At 44.1% G+C, this 22,315-nt stretch overlaps 1 protein-coding gene across 1 annotated transcript in view; it reads right to left on the reverse strand.

Moving 5' to 3' along the window:
- LOC146811664 (serine protease 33-like) overlaps window positions 1-22,315 on the reverse strand; it is a 254,445-nt gene that overhangs the window by 207,457 nt on the left and 24,673 nt on the right. Inside the window, exon 2 of the mRNA XM_085618638.1 lies at window positions 11,147-11,173. Coding sequence (XP_085474764.1) covers window positions 11,147-11,173 — 27 coding nt within the window. The remainder of the gene's footprint in view (window positions 1-11,146; window positions 11,174-22,315) is intronic.

Genomic DNA, 22,315 nt, shown 5'->3' on the forward strand with positions numbered 1-22,315 from the left:
TCCAAGTGCTCTTGGGTTCTGTAATTTCTTCAGTGTATGCCAGAACCTAGTGCTGTTTTTTTACTTTTGCATCGTAAAGGATTTTAGCCAATGCTGTTTCTGTGCTTTCACGGCAAGCTTCCCAGATGAGTTTTTTCTTGCTGTTTTTTAGTAATCTGAGTTTAGCTAAGAGGTTAACATCTGGCCATGCACGGTGAAGCGCTTGTGTTGTTTTGTTGATTTCTTTTTTAAATTGCTTTAAATCTTTTAGTTATGATCCTCTCAAAAGATGATTTTGCGAGCTCAGTGTTGGAGAGCGGGACCTATGTCGGACCACGAACGCTCCGGTTGAGTCCCTCCCTTCTTCGTTGGTGTGTAATGTGCCAAGAGTTTCAGTGAAGTTACCCCATGATGCAATTGCATTCGTATTATCCTTCTTTTTGTCCTCCCAGAGAGTCTTTGCCTCAAGCAGGAAGTTCTCCAGGTTAGAGATTTTGCATTTGATTCGTCTCAGATTTATTGTGTATAGGCGGACTGGTTGCTCAGCAGATGCGGTGCCATAAGTATCCAGAGTGACCTCTTGAGGGAGGTGGTCACTGTAATCTGAGATTCCTATCCTAAAGTTAACTATTTTGCTGAAGAGGGAGTATGATGGGAAGGTGTAATCAATTGTTGTATTTGCAAGGGCGCTGCAGTATGTAGCCGCCGGCGGGCGATCTCCCTGAAAGCGCCCGTTCAGTGCCACTAAACTTAAATTTTCCAGGTCCCTGAGGAGTTTTTGGGCTGTGGTAGTTGGCTTGCCCCACTTGCTTCTTCCTCGAGTAGTCTTGATACGACAGAGACCAGCTGTTTGGCGTTGGTTTTTTTGTCCCTTGGGTGAAGGTAAGTATTGACAAGTATTAGCTGCTGATTGTCTGCGAGACCTGTTAGTTCCAGCTTGATTGCTTGTATGCCGTTGGTTGTCGTTGACATCTTAGATAGTTCCCTGACAGTAGATATTGTTTTAATGGAAGTGAAGATTACAAGGCCGCCCTTTGGGTGACCAATTTTAGATTCCTTACAGGCTCAGAAGATGATATGACTTGTACCCTTGGATGTGAAGAGGCTCAACCAACCAGGTCTCTTGCAATAGGATAAGGTCTAATTCTTGAAAGTAAAGTAGAATATCTTTATCCATGGCTTTGGACCCTAGTCCATTAACATTCCATGAGCAGAGCCTTAATTGTAACCCTGGGCGTAGTTCGCGAAGCAAGCAGTGCTAGCATCCGGCACTTGTGCAATCATTGAAAACGGCATCTTGCACAGTGCGAGCTGCAGTTTTCTGCCGCTCGAGTAGATTTGTACTCGAGCGGCAGCTTTCTCAACGCGGACTGGTAGTTTCTCATCGTGAGCGGTCGCGAGCATACGCGACCACTCGCAATGAGAAACCTGACCTCCCCGCGTTGAGAATTTCGCCTGGAGGTTTATATTCCACGCTCACGATCGGCAACTTGATGTTGCTGATCGCGAACGTGGAAAAAGTCTCGCCGGGATGTCATTTTGCTTGCTCGCGGTCGCCAACTTGATGTTGAGGACCGTGAGCAAGCAAAAAATGACCGCTGCACTACACTACGCTACGCGTGTTTGCACTGTGCTACATGCAATTTGCGTAGTGCGAAGTAGTGCAAACTTCGCAAACTACGCGAGCATAGTGCTTTGCCCAGGCTTACTTAATTGTTGCATATTGTTAACTGTATTTCTGCCCTGTCAGGTGTTTCTTGATAATGGGTTAATGGTTTGTGATCTCCAGGACCAGCTGTTGTTGATCGTATTATTGTCGCCTATTAACCTAAGGTTCCAGGTGTTTGATTCTGTGCTGCGAGCATCCTTAAATACTGAGTAAACTTGTCTTGTGGCGCCCAAGTTCTCAGACTTATTGTCGGCATATGGCTGCAGCTCATGTAGCAAAGGCTCTGGGTAACCTATTACTTTCTGGTGCTTCAGTCTTATCCCCCAGGAATTGAGTTGTTGTTCTTCCCTCATTATGGAGAGGTGTGGCTCACTGGTTAGAGGCGGCAGACCCGTAAGTGGAGAATCGGCCAGGGACCAGGGTTCAATTCCTGACGTGGCAGGGTCGTGGACCAGGGTCAAAACGGACTTGATAATTCTCGCCTCGGTACCTACTCTAACCAGGAACACACTCGGCAACTCTGGGCATTAAGCTTGCCTCATCTCTACAACAGATGCCGGGGATGCCTGGTTTCACCTTGGAGATACCCAGAAAGGGACCATCTCACAGGGATAGCCAGGACGGGTTCCCCAGCAGTCTATAGCGCCGAGACACTTCCGAGTAGCTGTGCACTGAATAAATTAAAATAACATAACATTATTCTTTCTACTGTGTCGGGTGATGCCCGGCTTGTTTTGGTTATTTCTTGATGTGCCACTTGTGCTTGGCAAACAAATTCCACGGACTCCAATTCGCTTGAGATTACTCCTGTTAAATTGTTAATGCTGGTTAGTAGTCGCAGAATATTTCCTCTGTTTAGGATATTCCCTCTCCCTTTTGATTTATAATCCAGAATAAACAAAATTATCTTTGACTCCTCCTGAGGTGCGTGCCTGTGGCCAGCCCCCACCTCTTGTGGCTCCTTGGAACTCTCAGGATTTGTCGGTGCCGATTGTGCTGATTCATCGGTTGTCAGTCTAATAGCAGCATTTACTCTGTTAAATGGTACAGGGGATCCCCTACTAACAGGAGGCTCGTTATCCATCGCAGTACTTGAGTTGAGGCTCATTGCATTCTTGTTGTGCAACTGCTCTGTCTGAGTAGCTGAGGAGATCACTGTCTGAATTAGCGGCGCTTCCTCCGTGCATGTGTTCAGTGTGATCTTCTCTTTTGAACCATGTCCTCCGGTGAGTTTTGGAGATGCCAGGGCCCTGTTTGGGTTTGGCGAAGTTTGGTCTCTTCTTTGTGTTCTGGCTGGTGCCAGGAAGTTTGATTTAATAGGAGCGTTTTTGGTGGTAATTAACTTATTTCTCCCTTTTCCTTTTTGCTTCCGGCGGTTTTTGTGCCCGAACCTTATTTTTTCTGTCATCTCACTGCCGTGGACTTGCCCTGGTGTAGCATGATCAGCGAAGCCTTCTTGCGCCAGCATTATTTCTTGATGTTGGGAGTTAGTTCGCTCATTATGAGAGGGATCTATTCCCCGCCCAGTTTCATGAACGGTATGCGGTCTTTTCCCTTGGTTCTGTTCAGCTCCCTTTACTCAATGTGTGTCAGGTTTAGCCTCCGACCAAATAATTTGTGTTTTTGATCTTTGCATTTTGTGCATGAAGCTCGTGACTCCTTGCGGTAGTTCTTGGTATGATGGTGTTGACTGATTATGTATCTCCGTAATGTTAGCATTGGTTGTTATATTTGTTGGGGCAGCAGCTTTTTTTATCTCCTTTTGCTCGCCAAGGAGCTCCCCCATAAGGATCGGTAAAGTTTCAAGTTTATCTATAATGGCAGGGCAGGAGCAGCTTGAGTGTGCAATTTGGGTATCATCTTGTACTCTCTTGATGAGATTGCTCATTTCTGTCAATCGGTTGTCGATGTTTGAGACGTGGACTGCCAGGAAATTTAGGAGAGAGACCTGGATGTCAAGGGTATCTGAACGATATTGCATGGCTTTAAGTGAGAGCTGCATAGTATTGAGGAGGGATCCCCATAGGTCCTTTGAGCTAGTTGAGTGAACCTCCGTTGGGTAGTCTGTCTGGATTATGATTGGTTCAGCCTGTGGTACGTCTGGTAGGTAGGAGGCTACCAATTTTGCCCATTCCTCAGCAGAGAGGTGGGGCACTTCGTTTCTGTCATCTTTATGACTTTCTCAGTCTGGGTTGTTCTCCAGGGTGTTAGTCTTTTCTTTGTGTGTATTTGATCAGTGAGCCCCCTCTGTTGGAGACCTAGTGGGATTAAGCATTTTTCTTGGTTTTCCTTACTCCGTATACGCCGACTGATGCTCTGCTGTTTCAATGTTAGCTTGGAGCGATATTTGCTTAGGGAGGATGTGGGGATGGTGTTCGCCCTTTTTGGTAACCTTTTGACTCTGCAAATTCTGTAGGCCCTCTAGCCGGTATGCGGTTAGGCCTGAGTTTGAGTTTAAGTTTAGGTTAGGGGCAATCAGGATTTTTGGCTCTAGCGGAATATTCCACTTGTCCTGATTGCTGGAGGATTTGATTTCTAGGTGATCACCTCCCTCTTTGTCTCCCTGCTCACTAATAAGTGATAGGGTTGGCGTGATTGCCCGTGGGCTCTGTACTTTCATGCCTTCAAGACCACCCCCAGTGTCAATACTTGTGGCCAGGTCCTCGTTTCTTACCTCCTGTCGCTATTCAGCCTTTTTCTCTTTTGCAGGTTCTTGTACTAACTGCTCTGGGGCTGCAGCAATATTGTAGTATTCAACGTCTTTTGACCGGTCTGTCCTTCGCTTGCTTAAGGTGTTGAGCTTTATTTGATAGAGCAGGTGAAGGTATCGGTAGCGATGGTGGTGGTGGTGCTATATCTGTTAGGGGTATGACTACTGGGTGTAATGGTGATGGAAGCCCTTTTAGCTCAGAGCTGTTGCTATTTAGTATGCCCCCAGCATCCCTTAAAAAAGAAAATTTTGTATATATTTTAGGCTGAAAGCTGGAATTGGTAATCTTTACTGGTGTTACTCCTTCGATTGCCACCAATGTATTATGTGCCCGAGGGGAGTTAGAAGTAAGCGGTCCCGTCAAGGTTAAACCTTTACCAGACTCGCCCAGAATTTTGCTCTTTTTTTTCCTATTTGGGAGGACAGTAAAAAGTGATCACCTTTCTCTCCCTGACCGCATCTTGCTGCTCTTCTTTGTGAGTTTAAGTGTGTATTGTGCGGAGTTTTACGGAATTGAAGGATATTATCAGGAAGAAGATGCTTCTTTGAGCTACAAGAGTCTCTCGGTGCCCTAGGGTAAAGGCTCTAGTTGGCTCTAGTTGGCCTCCCGTCCTCTATGTTTCTATGTTTCCTCTATATTTCCTCTGCATTAACTGAATTTGCTGTTGATACCTCAAGGTTTGAATGCTTCAGTGTATCAGCGCCTCAGAGACGTTTTGGTGTGTTTGGTGCTGACAGCTGTTGATGGTGGCACAGTTCACAGGGGAGGGCAGGTGCGAGGGACACAGCACAGGACAGGCATAGGACGTGCATGCGCAGACCCCCTCCTTGGGCTTGTCTCTCCAAACCGAGGCCATGCCAAGCCCAGCCAGCCAAACCAGTCAATGCAATCAATCCCAAACAGTCCCAAACAGGAAGAAAACCAGGCGGGGCAGCAGGGGCAGTAGGGAAATGACGCTGACCGTCGGGGGCCCCCAGCTCGTGTTAGCAGTCTTTCCCCTTCCACCTCTCACCTTTTGTGTCTCTTCAGCTGTCCTCCGCAGCCAACGGTCCTCGGCCGCCCTCAACTGCCAGCAGTCTCAGCAGCAATCCCAGCAGTCCCAGCAGCAGTCCCAGCAGTCCAGGTGCTGCCCGATAAATCCACCGGTAAAATCCGCTGATGCCCCCCGTGTGAGCAATGCACACCGTCCGGGTCTGTGGTGGGCCCAGCGAGACCCAGACGGACCCAGCGGAAGGCGGGAGAGCGGGAATGCGGATCAATCCGATCTGAGCAGTGCAGGCAGACAGGGTATTCCCGGACGGAATGAAGCCCAGTGATGGCGGCAGCAGCAGCCGTGAAGTAGCGGGAGGCTAGCGGAGGGCAGGAGAGCGAAAACGGGCCGCAGCGATCTGCAGGTGAGTGAGAGATCGAGCAAGCGGCAGTAGCGTGACTCCTCCGCAGCGTCCAATCAGTACACCATCAATGTGATAATGGAATAATAGTAGCACCCTGCCATGATGGTGGTATTTTGCTACCTCCCATGTTGATGGTGTCTAGTTGATTAAGGTAAGGGATCCAGACTTCAGGTTTAGATAGAAACAGATCACCTGGTATACCATACAGTCCACGCGCCAGGGCTTTCGCTTAGGGTGAAGCAAGGGGAGTCCCTTAGTGGACGAACCTCACTTGTTACATAGGTAGAAAATTCAGTGGGTATTAGATCAGTCACAGACTCTTGTGACCCCTCAATCTGTCCTCCTTGTTCCTCCATTTTATGCAGTGATGTGAAGTGGATTACCCATTAATCGGGATGGACAACAACTTCCAAGTGATTGTCGATGTGTGTGCCTTCAGCCACTAACTTCCAAAAGGACCTAAAAAATGTTTTATTAAGTGCCTCAGTAAGGTCTGCTAATTGTCCCCACACTCACCCCTTTTTTGCTGCCAGCAGTGTAAGTTATCAAACTGAACACACGTTTCATTACCAACTGCTCTGCACAATGCGCATAACTTAGCGAACACTGCCATCTAGTGGCTTTAAATGGTAAATTTGAAATCAATGTCACTATTTCGACCACAGTAGAAAGCAGCGACAAAAAATAAATATTTTAAATATTAATTTTTTTCCAGAATTTGAAAAAAATGTATTTGTGCATAATCAACCCCTGCCTTCCTTTTTTATATTAATGCAATGTAAGTAGAATATTCTTATATAAATGTAAAAAATGTTTTACAAATAAACACAACGCTATTTTAAAATCAGTAAAAAAACAAAACTAATATCAATTTAGTACATAACTGTTGGGATGGGCTGGACAGTGAATTGGGAGACAGAATTACTATTTATGTTCCACCAGTAAATTACCACAGGGCAGGTGCTGGACAGTGTCTTAAAGGTCCAAAATAATGGTCCAACTCCACCAGATACTTACCTCAGGGCAGGTGTTCTCAGAGACTTGGGGTCCAATTTAATATCCCAACTCCGCCGGGCACTTAACTCAAAGCATGTGCTGTCAGTGACTTGAGGTCCAAATAAACATTCCTACTCCACCAGGTACTTACATCAAAGCAGGTGCTGGTCAGTGACCTTGGGAACAATTTAATATTCCAATTCCGCCGGGTACTTACCTCAGGGCAAGTGCTGGTCAGAGACTTCAGGTCTAATTTAATATTCCAACTCCGCTGGGTAATTACTTCTGGGCAGGTGTTGGTCAATGACTCTGGAGTCCAAAATAATATTTCAAATCAGCCAGGTACTAACCTTCGTGGGTAGGTGGAGGTCCATAAAAAAAATCCTATTCTGCTATTTACTTATTTCTAGGCAATGAATATGTTTAAAAAACAAAAGAAAATCTGAATTCATTTTACAATTTATTTTCAATCTTTCAGTTTTCAAACCAAAAAAATAACTTGATTCTATGTCAAAGAGCCTGAAGAAGTCCCTTAACAAGCTACTACTATACAAATTAACTACTAAAAAGTCTACTAATATTAATATTGGATGCTAAAAAAATGAAAAGAAACTACAAGATGAAAATTACCATTACAACTCTGCCATGTACTTACCTCAGGGCAAGTGGTGCACAGTGACGTGGGAATCCAAATTAATATTCCAACTCCACCAGCTACTTGCCTCAAAGCAGGTGTTGTCAGTGACTAGGGCTCCAAATTAATATTCCAACTCTGTCAGATAATAACCTTAGGACAGGTGCAGGTCCGTGACTCGGGGGTTCGGATTAACATTCCAACTCCAACTCCACCAGGTACTCACCTCAAAGCAGGTGCTGGTCAGTCACTTTGGGTCCAATTTAATATTCCAACTGCACCGAGTACTTACCTCGCCCAAACGGTGGTGGCGATCCACCCGCCATACTACACCGCCCCCATGCCAATTACCCCCGTCATATCAGTATGGCGGGGGATACCGTGGCAGACGGGAAGACCATCTGCCGCTTTTCCACCCGGTCCACGAGTCGACCGGGCGGAAAAGGGTTTAATATGGTGGCGGTGTCTCCTAGACACTTCCATCCATATTAGTATGCAGGCAGAGAGCAGCCTTGAAAGGCATGAGGAATTCACAATTGGGAGCCCGTTGCGGGCCCCCAGGAAGTTGGGGGGGTGGGGGTTTGCATGCACAATGCGGCAGGCACCTCGCGGTGCCTGCCACTTTGTGCATAAAAATGCACAACATGCATTTTTACTATTGTGGCGGGTGCTGCTGAAAGCACCGCCCGCTGCATTGTTAAAAATGCGTGATGCGCCCGCCAGTGTGGCGGGCGCATCCTAATCTCCCCCACGGGACCGCCGCACATATGGCGGGCAGTCCCGTTTTCCGTCAGGATGGCGGGCGGACAAAGCCTGCCTGCCATCCTAATGATGCCCTTAGAGGTTTTTTGCAAAAGTTAAGATACGTCTCATTTCATAGTCCCTCTGATGCCATGTGAATTTTCTGTTTGTGTTGCTTAATTGTGTTTTCATAAGATATCAGCCTAGTTTTCATTCGCTTCGTTTGCAATTGATACATCTATTTTCTTAATTAACTCCAGCAGTTTTGCTTTGTCACTAATCGCATGTTTGATCAATATCCTGACCATTCTCTTTGCTGATACTGTGGTGATATCTTCCCATTCTTGTACCAGCATAGGATCAGGTACTCTGTCAACATCAAGTATTTGTGTAGTGAAGTGGACTCCTTTTCATATGTTCGTTTCTGAAAACGTCCTTTGAAACTCTCGGGGAAGGTCGTATGATTTCTGTTGTCACCTTGTCCTTTTCTTGGGTTCCAGAACGCAGTTCCGAAAACACTTTCTGCAGTTTGCCTGCGTTGGGAATCACTGAACATCCTTGACTTGTATCGTACAAGACCACTCATGTTCTGGTTGAAAATATTTCCCAGAATTATGACAAAAATCCTCGCCATTGGAGTGCAAATTTGAATGTTATGTGAAGAAGGAGGAACACTTACTATGGCCGTGCGTTTGTCCGCTCTGTGTCCGCCGACCCTGTACTTCAAATGCTCCATTCGCGGCAGGGGTGACCCCCTCTCTCGCTCAATTTTCTGCTGCCTCCATCGAGTCACATATCAGGGGCGGCTCTAGGCTCATGGTGGCCCTGTGCAGGGAGCGTAGGTAGGGGGCCCCGGAAGAGGGGGCCGCCAAATCCCTGCCAGGGGCCGTCACGAATATGTATTGTATCCGATTCCTCGTGGCGGCCCCTGGGGTTTGGCGGCCCTGTGCAGGTGCACAGCTTGCACATGCCTAAGGCCACCCCTGCACATATCAAATGATCTCTTGCTTTGTTTCTCTGAGCAGTCACAGTGGGGACGGCAGCGGTTTCGCAACTACATACATTTCTCCTTTTATGCGCAAGTCCGCTGTCACTTCTCTTGTCACAGCAGGTGCTGCGATTCATAGGGGTAGATTCCCAAAAAACAAGTGTTTCTCTCCAGAATTATCGAGCACTCACAGATATTTCCTTAAATACTTTTGGTAAACGTTGGGCAACTTTGTGTGTGGCACCCCATTGTTCTAGTTAGAAAACTCCAAAATTCAGAAAAACTTGGACTAAAACAATATGGATAGAGGGAGTGGGACACTCTTTGTGAACAGACTGCATCTTTGAAGTTAAGCTGTGCCCTCAAATAAGAGAAATATGAAAATGGGTCAGAAGATTGAGTTTATATTGTAAGTGGTGGATTTAAAAGACATACAGAGCAAAATAATGCATAGCAGATACATTTGGCAAAATGCCAGAATTTTCGTGGCGTCTTTAAGAAAGCCTACTTGCCCGCACAATTTACTTTGGGAACCAAAAAGCAACATTTCCATGAAGGTGATATCATGATTGCAAAATAAGACAAATAAATGAACAAATGTGCACAGGATCTTTATGGAAAGCTAGGGCATGAAAACAGCACTCACTTCCTAAACTAAAAAGCTATAGATTAGCAATAAAAAAAGTAAATTTAATTACAACAAAGAGCACATACTTACTCTCAGTCGAAAGCTAAACTCATGTGACATTTGTAATCTAAAAAAAGGGCTACTTGATTCTCCACCATCAATTGGAACAATGTGATCATTCTTGAAAATGCCACTGACTTGTTCTTCAGGTTTGCAAGCAATGGCAAACCATAAAAAGGCACGAAAGCCAATGACTGAAGGAGGAGGGGCAACCTAAACCCCACCTACTCTCTGTAATTCTTATTGTAGTTTTCGAATGATTGACAACATAAATACTTCCCGACAGCCAATCTGTCTGTAGCCAGATCGGAAAAAAAAAATCTAAGCATAGCAAAGTGAGCCAAAGTCAAAGCGTTGCCGTCCAGACCATGCATTTGATGCATGTGCTACTTTAGTGCACACCATTGTAGGAACACTCTCTCAGTGCTTCAGTAATGCTTGTCATAGTATAGAAGTCTGCAATCCCTGTTTTAAAAGCTGACTCTTATGTTTGTACTGCAGTCTGGTTTTGACATCACTACTCATCTACAATAAGAACATGGAGTCACAACTAATACTGCAATCTTTTATTGCAGTTTAGTTCTGAACCCACATTAAGTTTAACCAAAGCTTTCAAGTTTATGTAAAAAGCAGTTCCTTGAGTAGACAGACTATAACAATCCTTTAATCTAAAAACGACCGTAGTCCTTCATTTCACTTTGATTTTCAACAAGAAAATCTAATTTTACTTTATTTACTGCAATATGTGAGTTCAATGGTTGGATTTATAACCAATTTAATATGACTTAACATTGCAAAACTAACATATTTGCATATTATTACACATTCGAATTTGCACAGCAAATTACGGAACAATGTTGCAAATATATGTATATGGCAAATTATATGCTCCATATTGGTGGGCTTATTCTTCCACTTGTATTTTATAATACTACAGCCAAAAACATAGCTTTTATCAGAATGGATAAGAGATCAAAGGTTTAAAAGAGGATGAAAGGGTGTTGGTAGAACCATGCATTGTAAGCAGCACAATATATATCCACCAAAGGCATTGCAAGTCACCCTGAAGTTCCAAATCCTTGTAAAGGAACTCGGCGTACCTATAGTCATGTGTCTGCTAGGACACTTGTGAAACCCTTAACACAAAGATAATGAAAACATTATCACACAAAATCTTCCAGTTACCCACATTCATTGTTATCAATTTATCAACTAGTGCTGGGTTGAAGCCTAGGCCTGCACACAAATCCTGATACAAGGCTTGGTGGTTATGGATCAACAATCAAGCAAACTGACACTATGGACAAAAAGATCTTGAAAAAAACATGTATTATTAACCATCTCACCTTGTGCAGAGGCCATTCCAAGAATCCCTGGAAAAGAAAGAAAGTGCACAAAGTCAAAACACTCTGTAAGACCATCAGTAGCTTAAAACAAGATCAAGCTGCCCAAGTTGATGAAAAACAAAATTGGAAACTGACGTCCTTCACAGCAGTGTGAGGAAGCTCACACTGTATATCAAATTAGGCTGAACCAGGTATGGAGCTATCAACAGTTCAGTAGGTGCAGTGGCACCAGGGCGATGAAATGGGGGAAGAGGCATTTCACCTTAATTCATTTCTGTATTTTATCAATATAAATGATGTTGGAGGGAGGGTCAACTTTCCGTGCACCACTGGAAAGAACCTGTTTCTGGGTTGAGGAGGTGGTCATGTTTTTCCTGCTAAATACTGTTGATCCAGCTGGGGCGTAACTTCAGGGGAGGGCGTTTGGGGTATTACACCCCTTAATAAATTAATTCTCTAGATAATAGCTGGGTACAGGTTCTTTCAGTTAGGGATGGTGAGGTGGTGGTTGGATTTAACCTAGGATTTCTATATGCACATACAAGCAAATATATTACCATACACTCTCTCTCCTCTCTTTTTTTAGTTCTGAAAACTGTAATTTTACAGCATATTGTCTTTTAAGCACCCCTAACAATCCACACTGTTATCCCTTCCCTCTGCCCCATAAGCCTCCTCATGCTGTGATTCTCAAATAATGTAATAGGCCATTGTGATTGTTGGGACATAAGAAGCTCACACCCCCTAATTTTACTGACCAAGCTATGCCCCGGCAATCCAGTCATAAGGAAGGATTACAAGCTACAGTGAAGCAGCGTAATTTGGCTGCAACCTTACAAGTCACAGAAATGCAATGATATACTTTCCCCTGAAATTATATTCACTATGTGCTTTATCTTTTCTACAGTGTGTAAGACATTTAAACACATTACTAAAATGTATTCACTGTTGGAACTAGAGATTTAGATACATGTGTGCACATATGTTTAGTTTAAAAATGAAGACATATATTTCTTTATTCATGTTTTGCATTTACACTTCAAGAGATATATGCTTCTAAAATCATGCACTCATTATTTCAGTTATTTCAAAGTTACTTGTGTGCATGTATAACCATGTATTCGAAGTGCACATTAACCCATTCGACGCGCATGACGGAGCGGTTCCGTCATGCACGTCGGTTGCGCTGTGCGCATGACGGAACCGCTCCGTCATGGCCCCGGCCGCGCACAGAACCTTCAGCGCGGCGCGGAAATCCGCGCCGCGCTGAAGGGGTTAAATGCTTAACTAAAGTTTGCCTTACTAAAGCTCTCAGCTGACATGCTTTTTGCTTCACCAGCCGGTTCTTTGCAGGTTCATTATCATGATTTAAGTTAGCTACAAATAAGGTTTATTGTCTGTAATAAATGGCTGATAGAATGATTTAAGTTAGCTACAAAAAGGTTTATTGTCTGTAATGAATGGCGGATAGAGCGACCTGAGAGAAACTCTGCAGTGACTCTGGAGAAAGAATGGTTGAAAGAAGCCTTCTATTCTTCATGTACCAGGATGGCAAGTTGTTTAAGGTTGAGAACCAATGTGGTATGAACCTGAAGCCATGCTGCAAATGCACTCAAGTAGTATTCTGATTGGTTCCTAGTGGTGTGAGGGAGATAAGAACGTTCCTGAACCTCTTTGTTTTTTTATATTGGTGTTCACACAGCTGAAGGCAGAGCAGATTCTCATTAGATTTAGAGAGGCGCAGAACTCTCTGCTAGCCCTATTCTTGTAAGTGTGAAGCTGTATGCGGAACACTTATTTCCTGTTATTTTTGGACTTTACTGAGGTCTGATGATGCTGACACTATCTTCCTCTGTACTCTCAATTTAGAGACCCTTAATAGATGACCCTATTTATGATTTACGTTTAGAAAAGAGAAACTTCCCTTTTCTAAGTTTCGTTATGGAACACCTTCAATTTGTGTTCATACAATTGTGATAATTGCAATTCGATATGTCATTTTGTTCATCCTTATCCTACCATTTGTATTGTTGGATTCATTAAATTTCTTTTTTGTTTGCATATAGACGGGATTGATTGGCAGACCAAAAAACCAAAAGATTTACACATCCAAGATAGCTCCTGCTCACCTCCTTGGTAGTTTGGCAGGAGCAGACAGGCTTATCTCAGAGGCAATGTGTAAAGCGTTTGTACAAAACACATACAGTAAAACAGTAAAAACACTACAGATATACACAGCACCAGTTTAGAAAAATAAACACTCTTTATTTAAACCAAACAAGACCAATATGACAAAACTCCAACATACAGAACTCAAGATAACATTTTTTAAAGGTTTAAGCAATTCTGCTCATAGACTACCTTTGATGCGTCAAAATCCAAGATGAAAAAAGCTGCAAAAGAGAGAAGCTTTGGAAAACACAGCAATGCATTGATTCATGAGTCCCAGGGGAATGGAGGCATCAGTTCTGCTGCATGCAGGAGAAGTGTTCCGTCAATTCCTTACTGTGAGGAGAAGCGATGCATCGATTTCAGAAAGTGGTTCCTTTCTGTGGGGGAATGCCATGGAAACTTGGTGCGCAGGTGCAATGCATGGAAAATCCAGATGCCCTGGGGTCGATGCTCCCAGCCGATCATTCGGCCGCAGTTCGGGATGCAATGGTTTTTCAGCCAGGCCTGCATCGAAGTTGAAGTGGGTGTCTCGGACGTCGGTGACATGGTGCTCAGGACTCAGGCTGTGGCCAACTTGGAGCCACGCAAACTGGCGCAGCGTCGATTCTCCCATCTGAGAGCAGGCGTTATGTTGATCTTTCGGCCACAGCATGCCGATGCATTGGTATTTCAACCGCATGGAAAGCTTGCAGCAGGAAAAACAGGTGTGGAGGGTCGCTGCTTGGGTCTTCTTCTCTTTCTGCAGCAAAGTAACCTTTAAGGACCCAGAGCTGGAACTGGCATCACTTGGCAGGTCAGAACTCCCAGCAGAGGAGTCCAAGGACTGCAGGTGAAGTCTTTGAAGGCCTTGAGATTTCCAACAGTAGGCAAGGACACACAAGCCCTTGGAGAATCTTGATAAGCACAATAGAAATTACAGTCCAGTCCTTCCTCTGCCCAAGACAGAAGCAGTAAGCAGCAGGCCAGCACAACACAGCAACAAGCAGAGTGGCAGTTCCTCTACTACAGCTTCTCCATCTCTTCCTCTCAGCAGAATCTCTTCTTGACGTGTTCTAAAAATGTGGGGTTATAGGTCCAATACTTATACCACTTTTAGCTTTTGAAGTAGGCATACTTAAAAGGATAGCCTTTGTAGTGCACAGATCCTGCCTTGCCCTGTCCTGGCTCCAGACACACTAAAGGGAGGTGGAGACGGCATTGTGAGAGGACATCCACAGCCCTATTCAGGTGACAAATCATCCCTCCACTCTAGCTCAGTAAAGCATATCAGCCTGGTGATGGACAATCAGGATATGCAGGGCACACCTTAGCTCACTTTGTGTCACTGTCTGGAGTGAATGCACAAACAACCCAACTGCCAGTCTAAACCAGACGCAGATTCTACAGGCAGGCAGAGGCACAGGATGGAAAAGCAAGAAAATGCTCACTTTCTAAAAGTGGCATTTTCAAACACACAATTTGAAAAACAACTTCACTAAAAGATATATTTTTAAATTCTGAGTTGAGGGAGCCCAAACTCCAAATCTCTATCTCTTCCCCATTGAAAGTCACACATGTAAGATGTTACAAGGCAGATCCAATTAACCTATGGGAGAGATAGTCCAATTGGCAGTTTTTCACTGTCAGGACATGTAAAACACACCAGTACATGTCCTACCTTTTAAATACACTGCACCCTGCTCATGGGACTGCCATGGTCCTACCTCAGGGGTGTCTTATATGTAGTAAAAGAGAAGGTTTAGGCCAAGCAACGTGATGCACTTACCAGGTCAACATTGCAGTTTAAAATGGACTCACAGACATTGCAGAGGCTGACCTGAGACATGTTTGCAGGGCTACTCATGTGGGTGGCACAACCAGTGCTGCATGCCTACTAGCCTGATTGGTCGCTCAGGCCAGTAGCGGTTTTATTTTGCTTTTTTACTGAGTTTTGCCTGTTTTATGAATGTTTACTTGTGTTTCCTTGACTTGTTGCACTTCCACTTTTAGGAAGTTGTATGTTACTCCTACATATCACCTGCTTATCTGCACTCCAGTACTTGAACTCTTGTTCAAAACCACTTTTAAATTAATTATCGCCTACGTTCTGGTCTCTGCTTCTCACTCGCTCTCTGTTCCACTGCGGAGTTCTCCATTTAGGTAGAGAGAGCGCGAATGAGCAAACACCCACTTCTGGTTGTGGAGTTGGGTTGCAGGAGTTAGTGGTCCAGCTGTCTGCTCGGCCCTACTTAAACTGCATGGCTTTGCGGACGCGCAGCGGACGCTCGCAGCGAGGATGCCAAAGGCAAGCCTGTCTGCGCCTGTCCACGCCCAGCCATCGCCAGGAGCCATGACCCCTGTATCTTTGGTCCCAGGTATTTCTATACTTTCTAGATGCTCCTATTCAAGAGAGGAACACATAGGACCTAGATTCCTTGGGGGGACTGTAGACACTGTTAACACATGCAACACAGATGATTCCTTCCCCAGGCCTTATGGCCTATTCTCCTGCTTATATTGTTTCTATCAGAGATTCAATGGATTACAGGAGGAAGATTTTCAGTCCTCTCCTCTTAGGGTGGACTTGAAGCTAGTCTTAGATAAGCCCCCTTCCCCTTCTCCTATTCCTCCCCCTCAACCCTGCACATGCTTGGAATTGTTTTCTGAGTAATGTGAGATCTCTACCCAAGGATGCTGCTGAAATATGGGACATGCTTAATTTAGAGACCCAAGATCTAGGATTTCTCACCGAGACATGACTGAAACCTGCCTCCTCACTTTGGCTCTCCCTGATAATTATCGCATTTTAAGGATATATAGGGAGGATAGAATGGGCAGTGGCATTGCCATCATTTATAAAGAGTGTCTGAAGGTTTCTTTAATTGATAGTTGTTTGGAGGATAAGATAGAGATCTGTAATTTTTTTAATTGAATTTTCTTCACATGACTGCTGAAAAAGCACCCTTGTGTATCGCCCCACAGAAGATCTTTGTGATTTCACCATTAAACTGAGGGAACTGATAACTATACATTCTATTTCCTCCAAACATTTTTTTTACTTGGTGACTTTAATATACATAGTTAAAACAGTACTAATATGGAAACTGCTCAGTTCCTCTCTGATCTGTCTAACGCTGGTCCCACCCATTCCGTGGGCCACACACTGGATCTCATTCTAACCAACTCCCCACATGTACACACAGAGGCCTCCTGCCCGATAATGTGGTTGGACCATTCCTTGATCGATTTTCTGATCACTGGAGCTCATATGGACATTCCTCTGAATAAGTCAGTTTATAGTCTTAGGTGACAGTGGAACAGAATTACTCTGGACTCCTTTAAGAAAGAGTTTAGGACTCCTATGATAGGGGAGTCTGGAGATATTAATTTAGGATTAGACGACGTCCATCAATCAATCAATCACATAACTTGTAAAGCGCACTACATACCTGTGAGGGTTCGAAAGGCGCTGGGGGGTGGGGGGGTGCTGCTTCTATTGATCGAAGAGCCAGATCTTGAGTTGTCTCCTGAAGGTCAGCAGGTCTTCGGTTTGTCGCAGGTAGAAGGGGAGGGTATTCCAGGTCCTGGCGGCGCGATGGGAGAAGGATCTGCCTCCAGAAGTAGTTCTCTGGATGCGTGGGACTGTGGCCAGGGCATGGTCGTCGGAGCGGAGTTTCCAGTTGGGTACGTAGAAGGAGAGTCGGCTGTTGAGATAGGCTGGGCCGGTTTTGTGGAGTGCCTTGTGTGCGTGGATCCATAACACTCTAAAATCCACTATTGACATCCTTGCTCCTTTAAAACAACACAAAGGTATGCAGAGACAGCATGAGACCTGATACTCTACAGAATTGTGTCAGGAGAAGTCAACTTGTAAACAACTAAAGAAACAGAGGAGAATCTCTCAAAACCTGAATGAGAACGAAGCTTCCATAGTGCTTTAGCGCTGTATCATAAGAATATAAATAAAGCTCAGAAAGCCCACACCACTCTTCTACTTAGTCCAGCAGGGAACTCCTCCAAAGAACTCTATAAAGTTCTTAAAACGTTTACCAATCCTATCACCAGAACTGACACCACCCTTCACTCCCAAGGATTATGTGATGCTATCGCTAACCATTTTAAAGAAAATATAAAGTTAATTTATGATAAATTCGCGGGAGCCAGTGATATCCAGGAAGAATCATCATTCACTCATATCCCAGCGATTATGGACCTTGCCCATCCTTTAGAAAGTTTCACTCCCTTTCAGGTAGACACCATGGAAGGAATGTTGAAATTAGCCAAATCTGGGTTGACTCTTGATGTTGTGCCAGCCAGGATTTTTTTTGTTGCTATCCTCTCAGCTGGCCCCATCCATCTGCCCAATACTAAATGTATCACTGAGTGAAGGTCAACTCTCATTAGAGTGGAAATTTTCACAGGTAATTCCCATTCATAAAAAGGTGAATTTTCCTTCATCTGATCTGTCAAGCTATCGACCCATTCCCCATTCTTCCTCTGATGAGCAAACTATTAGAAAGCTACATTAACAAAATGCTCACAGACTATATAGAGTGTATAGGTTGCCTGGGCTCTCTTCAGCCTGGCTTTAGACCTATGTACAGTAATGAATCAGCATTGATAGCAGTAATTGATTACATCGGATATTCCCTTGATAACAACCAGGCAGTGTTTCTGATGTTTCTGGATTTATCATCAGCTTTAGACACAGTGTCACACTGCACACTGCTTCAGAGACTAGAGAAGATATGGATTTACGGAAGAGCGCTACAATGGTTCATTAGCTTTTTAACCCAATGCACGCAGACCATTAATTTTGGTCCCCGCTGCTCTCGTATCACTGTGGTTACCAAGGGAGTACCACATGGCTTGTGTCTTAGCTCTACATTGTTTAATGTGTATGTGGACACTCAGCTAAGATCATCAGAGAATTCGGTTTTATTCCCATCTCATATGCAGAATATACCCAACTTGTTCATTCTTTTAACAACAGTAGTGAATTCACCAAATCCCGCTTCTTGGAAGGTATAAGAGAAATTTCCTTATGGATGATGAAAAATTGTCTCCAGCTGAATGCGAGTAAGACAGAGATTATGCTTTTTGGCAGTGCATAATCACTCTGGTCTTTAGAGTGGTGGCCCTTAGATTTGGGTACTCCTCCTACTCCTAAGACTGTGGTTAACATTTGGGTGATCAGCCTCTCTCTATGAAGGATGAGGTAGTGGCAACCACTGGCACCTGCTTTCATATGCTGAGTCTCCGGCACTTTTGGCTACAGCTAATGAATCATTATTGAATACACTTCAGGTGCTTCAGAACACAGCTGCTCATCTGGTCCTGAAAGCACCAGCCCTAACGGCTTCTCTTCACCTTCTACACCTACTTCAATGGCTTGCTATATGGAAGAGAATCAATTTTAAGATCTGCTGTATAGTTCACAAAGCTTTACATGGCAAAGGACCCAGTTATTTAACCTGAAAAACGTATCCAGTATCAGCCGAGCAGGTCCTTATGCTCTGGGGAGAAATCCCTTCTTACTATTCCACATTTCAGAAAGTCTCACACTGGGGGTAGAGCCTACTCCTATTTGGCCCTCCCAGTTTTGGAACCAGTTACTCCCGCACCCACATAAGCGTGCGGACCTCTTTCCTTTTAGGAAACTTCTTAAAACCGAAAGTTTTGGCAACTAATTCTGCTAGCCTGCTAGTCTGACTTCCAGCACTGAGATACCCCTCCGGGGGGGATTCTGGCACTTAACAAACTATAAACTATGGGCTCTGGGCAAACACAATGCACTTAACTGGAGGCTTACCAGTAAATCAAATATTTCAATCATGGATAACCAATCATAAACACAATTTACACAGAGAGCATATGCGCTTTAGCACTGGTTAGCCGTGGTAAAGTGCCTGGGGTCCTATAGTCAGCACAAACAGGTCATGAAAAATAGAAGGAAGAAGACAAAAGGTTTGGGGATAACCCTGCAAAAAGGGCCAGGTCCAACTATGACCAATGGGGAAAAATCTTTGATGACTTGACTAAGATTACATTTTAGGACTCAGTGCTCCATCAACAGTTCTCAATAAGAGTGTTTATTTTTGGGAAACAGTTGTAGCTCAACCCACATTTAGAACAAACCGGACCATGCTTCATTCTCAATGGTAGTGAGGGGTGTTGCTAATTGGGGCAGCGGGGGATTAGAATGACGCAGTGCCAGCTATGATAAATGCACTTCACACAGTCTTTACACTTTTGATGCTGTCAGAATGCACAGCAATTGGCCCAGAAGGTTTAGTGAACTGTGAGCTTATTGAAAAACTTTTTGTCTGTTTTTGCCATCTCCATGAATTGATGCAACAAAAAAGGTGATGTTTTCTGTTTCTATTTAAAAGTTTAATCATAGAACCCACATTAGACTTGCCAACATGTGACCTAATCCACTGAGGTTCCTGACCAGCATCAATGAAAGAGAATGAAACCACACACCTCATAGTTTAATATTGGCTTTTAGAGGCGGGCTCAACCTCCTAACGACAAGCTTGCAATTCATGAACCTTACTCAAAAAAAACAATGACAAGTTGCAAAAGACAATGGCTGATGTTTTGAAATGGGTTTTATTAAATATCTTGGAAGGCCGAGTCCTTAGAATCTTGGCCTCAGTTAATCCATCACTCTCGGCGGCATTAAGGTTAGAATTTGGGATGAGAAGTGCTTTTGTACATGGTCTCGCAGGGGTAGCGCCCTAGGCCGTGTGCCTGGCAAAGAGTGATCATGGTTCATTAAAGTTTTGTATCAGAAAATAAATTTTAGATGGCCCATAAGAAAACTCATTCATTTATAGAAGTTTTGTGGATGCAGCGGATTTGATGCAATTAGATCCCGCTTGTATCTTCACTCTGACATTGCAGCAATTAAAAGTACGTTTAAACCAGGCCACATCGTCTTTGAGCTTTCCCCTGGATAGGGAGGCATGAATACAAAAAAGGGGCTACCATCCAGCTATTGATTCTAGTTAAATAAGTAAAGCACAGGCCTATATTTTTTAAACCTGCTGCATGGAGTGAGACTCTTTTGGATACATTTGAGGCAGGGTATGCTCACACTAAATCCCCTGTTAGCAGCAAGGTTTGGCTCTTCAGCAGTTTGTAATTTGTGCCAAAACAGACTTCAAGATCTTAACCATGTCTTATTTGTTTTCTCCTCTCTTTTATCATGTGGGCAGAATTGACTGAGGCCTATATGTTTGCAGTTGTCTATACTCTCAGCCACAGCCACAGCCCCAGCAGTATTGCAGTCACTTTTCGTATCCCTAAATCAGATGTTTTGTAACAGAATATTTTAACTTTTTTAACAGTTTTTTAAATCTGTATTAATAATGTGCTAGTCTGTATATTATTGAGGATGTTATTGACTCTTAAGAGGGAATTTTGCCTTTTTATGTATTATATATGTGGATCTTCTTGTATATGTGTTGCATACAAAGTAATTTTAATATATTGTTTGCCCATCTTGCATTAACGGCACAAAAATCCCTTTATGTACTTTTTGGTACAATACCTTGCTGCTTTTTGGGAAACTGCCTAATATGAAACTTTTTAGAATTTTGGCTATTTCTTATGAGTGTGGGATCTATTGCCAGGGGAGTTCCACTGTACACTGTGTATAAAATAGTAATTTGGAATCTTATTTTATTTGAATGTTTGTATTTTGAGATTTTATGTGGACCTCGCTGGAGTCCCGTTACATAAATACAAATAAACTTGAAACTCAACAAAGGCTAGCCCAGATCACACAAATGTGCGACGCACGGCCACATTTGTCTTTTGTTTTGGGACATACGTCGGATTTCCGACAGTCCCCAGAGGCCACTAGAGTGTGGACGCAGTGTCCCTTCAGGGACTGTCGCCTCGATACCAGCAGTCCTGGAGTTCACTCTCCCACTCCCCTTAGTTCCCTGAGCCCTCACAGAGGCTGGCACCGACGCCCAAGTACTGAGTGAATTCAGAGGAACTTATTGACTGACGAAGCACTGGGTTTTAAAGTGTAATTAATCTTAACAATTAGATACTAAAAATAAATAAATTGCATTTTCCCCTCAGTTCAATGAGCTGAGCAAGCCTCTTGGTACCAGCAGCCCCTTCTCTCTATGTGTCACAAAACAGTGTGAGTAGATAACAGCACCCCTATGTTTCTATTCCACTTTTCCTTCTGTAGTGACAAAAACCAGGGGACACTATCTGCGATTGGAAGGCTTGTTTTCATAACAGGTGTGGCTGCTAAGGCAGGTAATGAAGCTTATGATTAAAGAAAGATTTTTGATGCCTCTGGCATCAGGTGTTTTCTTTTAGTGAGGGAGTATATCCTGAGATGGGCCGGTGCAACAATCACTTTTGGAGATCCCACAACCCATGACCGCCTCCTCAGGTTCTCTCACTACCACTGGACAAAAGCGCCTCTCATCTATCCAATCATAAGTTATTGCTAAACACAGCGCCCACCCTGAGGTCAGCACCCCCTCCACAGGTCAGCGCCCCGTGCGGCTGCACCAGTCCCACTGCCCTAAAGCCGGCCCTAATCCTGAGGACTTTCCATACAAGGCGCATGTGACTTACGCTGCTTTTCCCAGCACCAAACGTGCTTGTTTTGAACTGCAATTTAAATAGCTGTATTGGCCACGTCAACAGGACATCCTCCAGAGTTTTATGGTTTATTGGCTAATTAGAAATCGAACACAAATTTAGGTCAGTTTTTCACAAACTCACTGTAAATTCATATATTCACAGGGGTCGGAATTACAAGTTGGGTGATATTTAGTAGTAATCTAGTACTTTCCAGGTACGCTAAATTCTAGGGGTGGGCGGAATTTGCGAAAGCGACTTTCGCAAATTATGGCGAAAATGTTACAAATCTCCGCAAACACGCGGAAATATCGCGAAGATGCGGAAGTTTTTTTCCCGCCCGTTTGCGGTATTTTCTGCGTGGTCGCGACTCGCCAACTTACCCATGCGGTAGCTCGC

Source organism: Triturus cristatus, chromosome 7, assembly GCF_964204655.1.
Source record: "Triturus cristatus chromosome 7, aTriCri1.1, whole genome shotgun sequence".
In the NCBI taxonomy this organism is placed as follows: domain Eukaryota; kingdom Metazoa; phylum Chordata; class Amphibia; order Caudata; family Salamandridae; genus Triturus; species Triturus cristatus.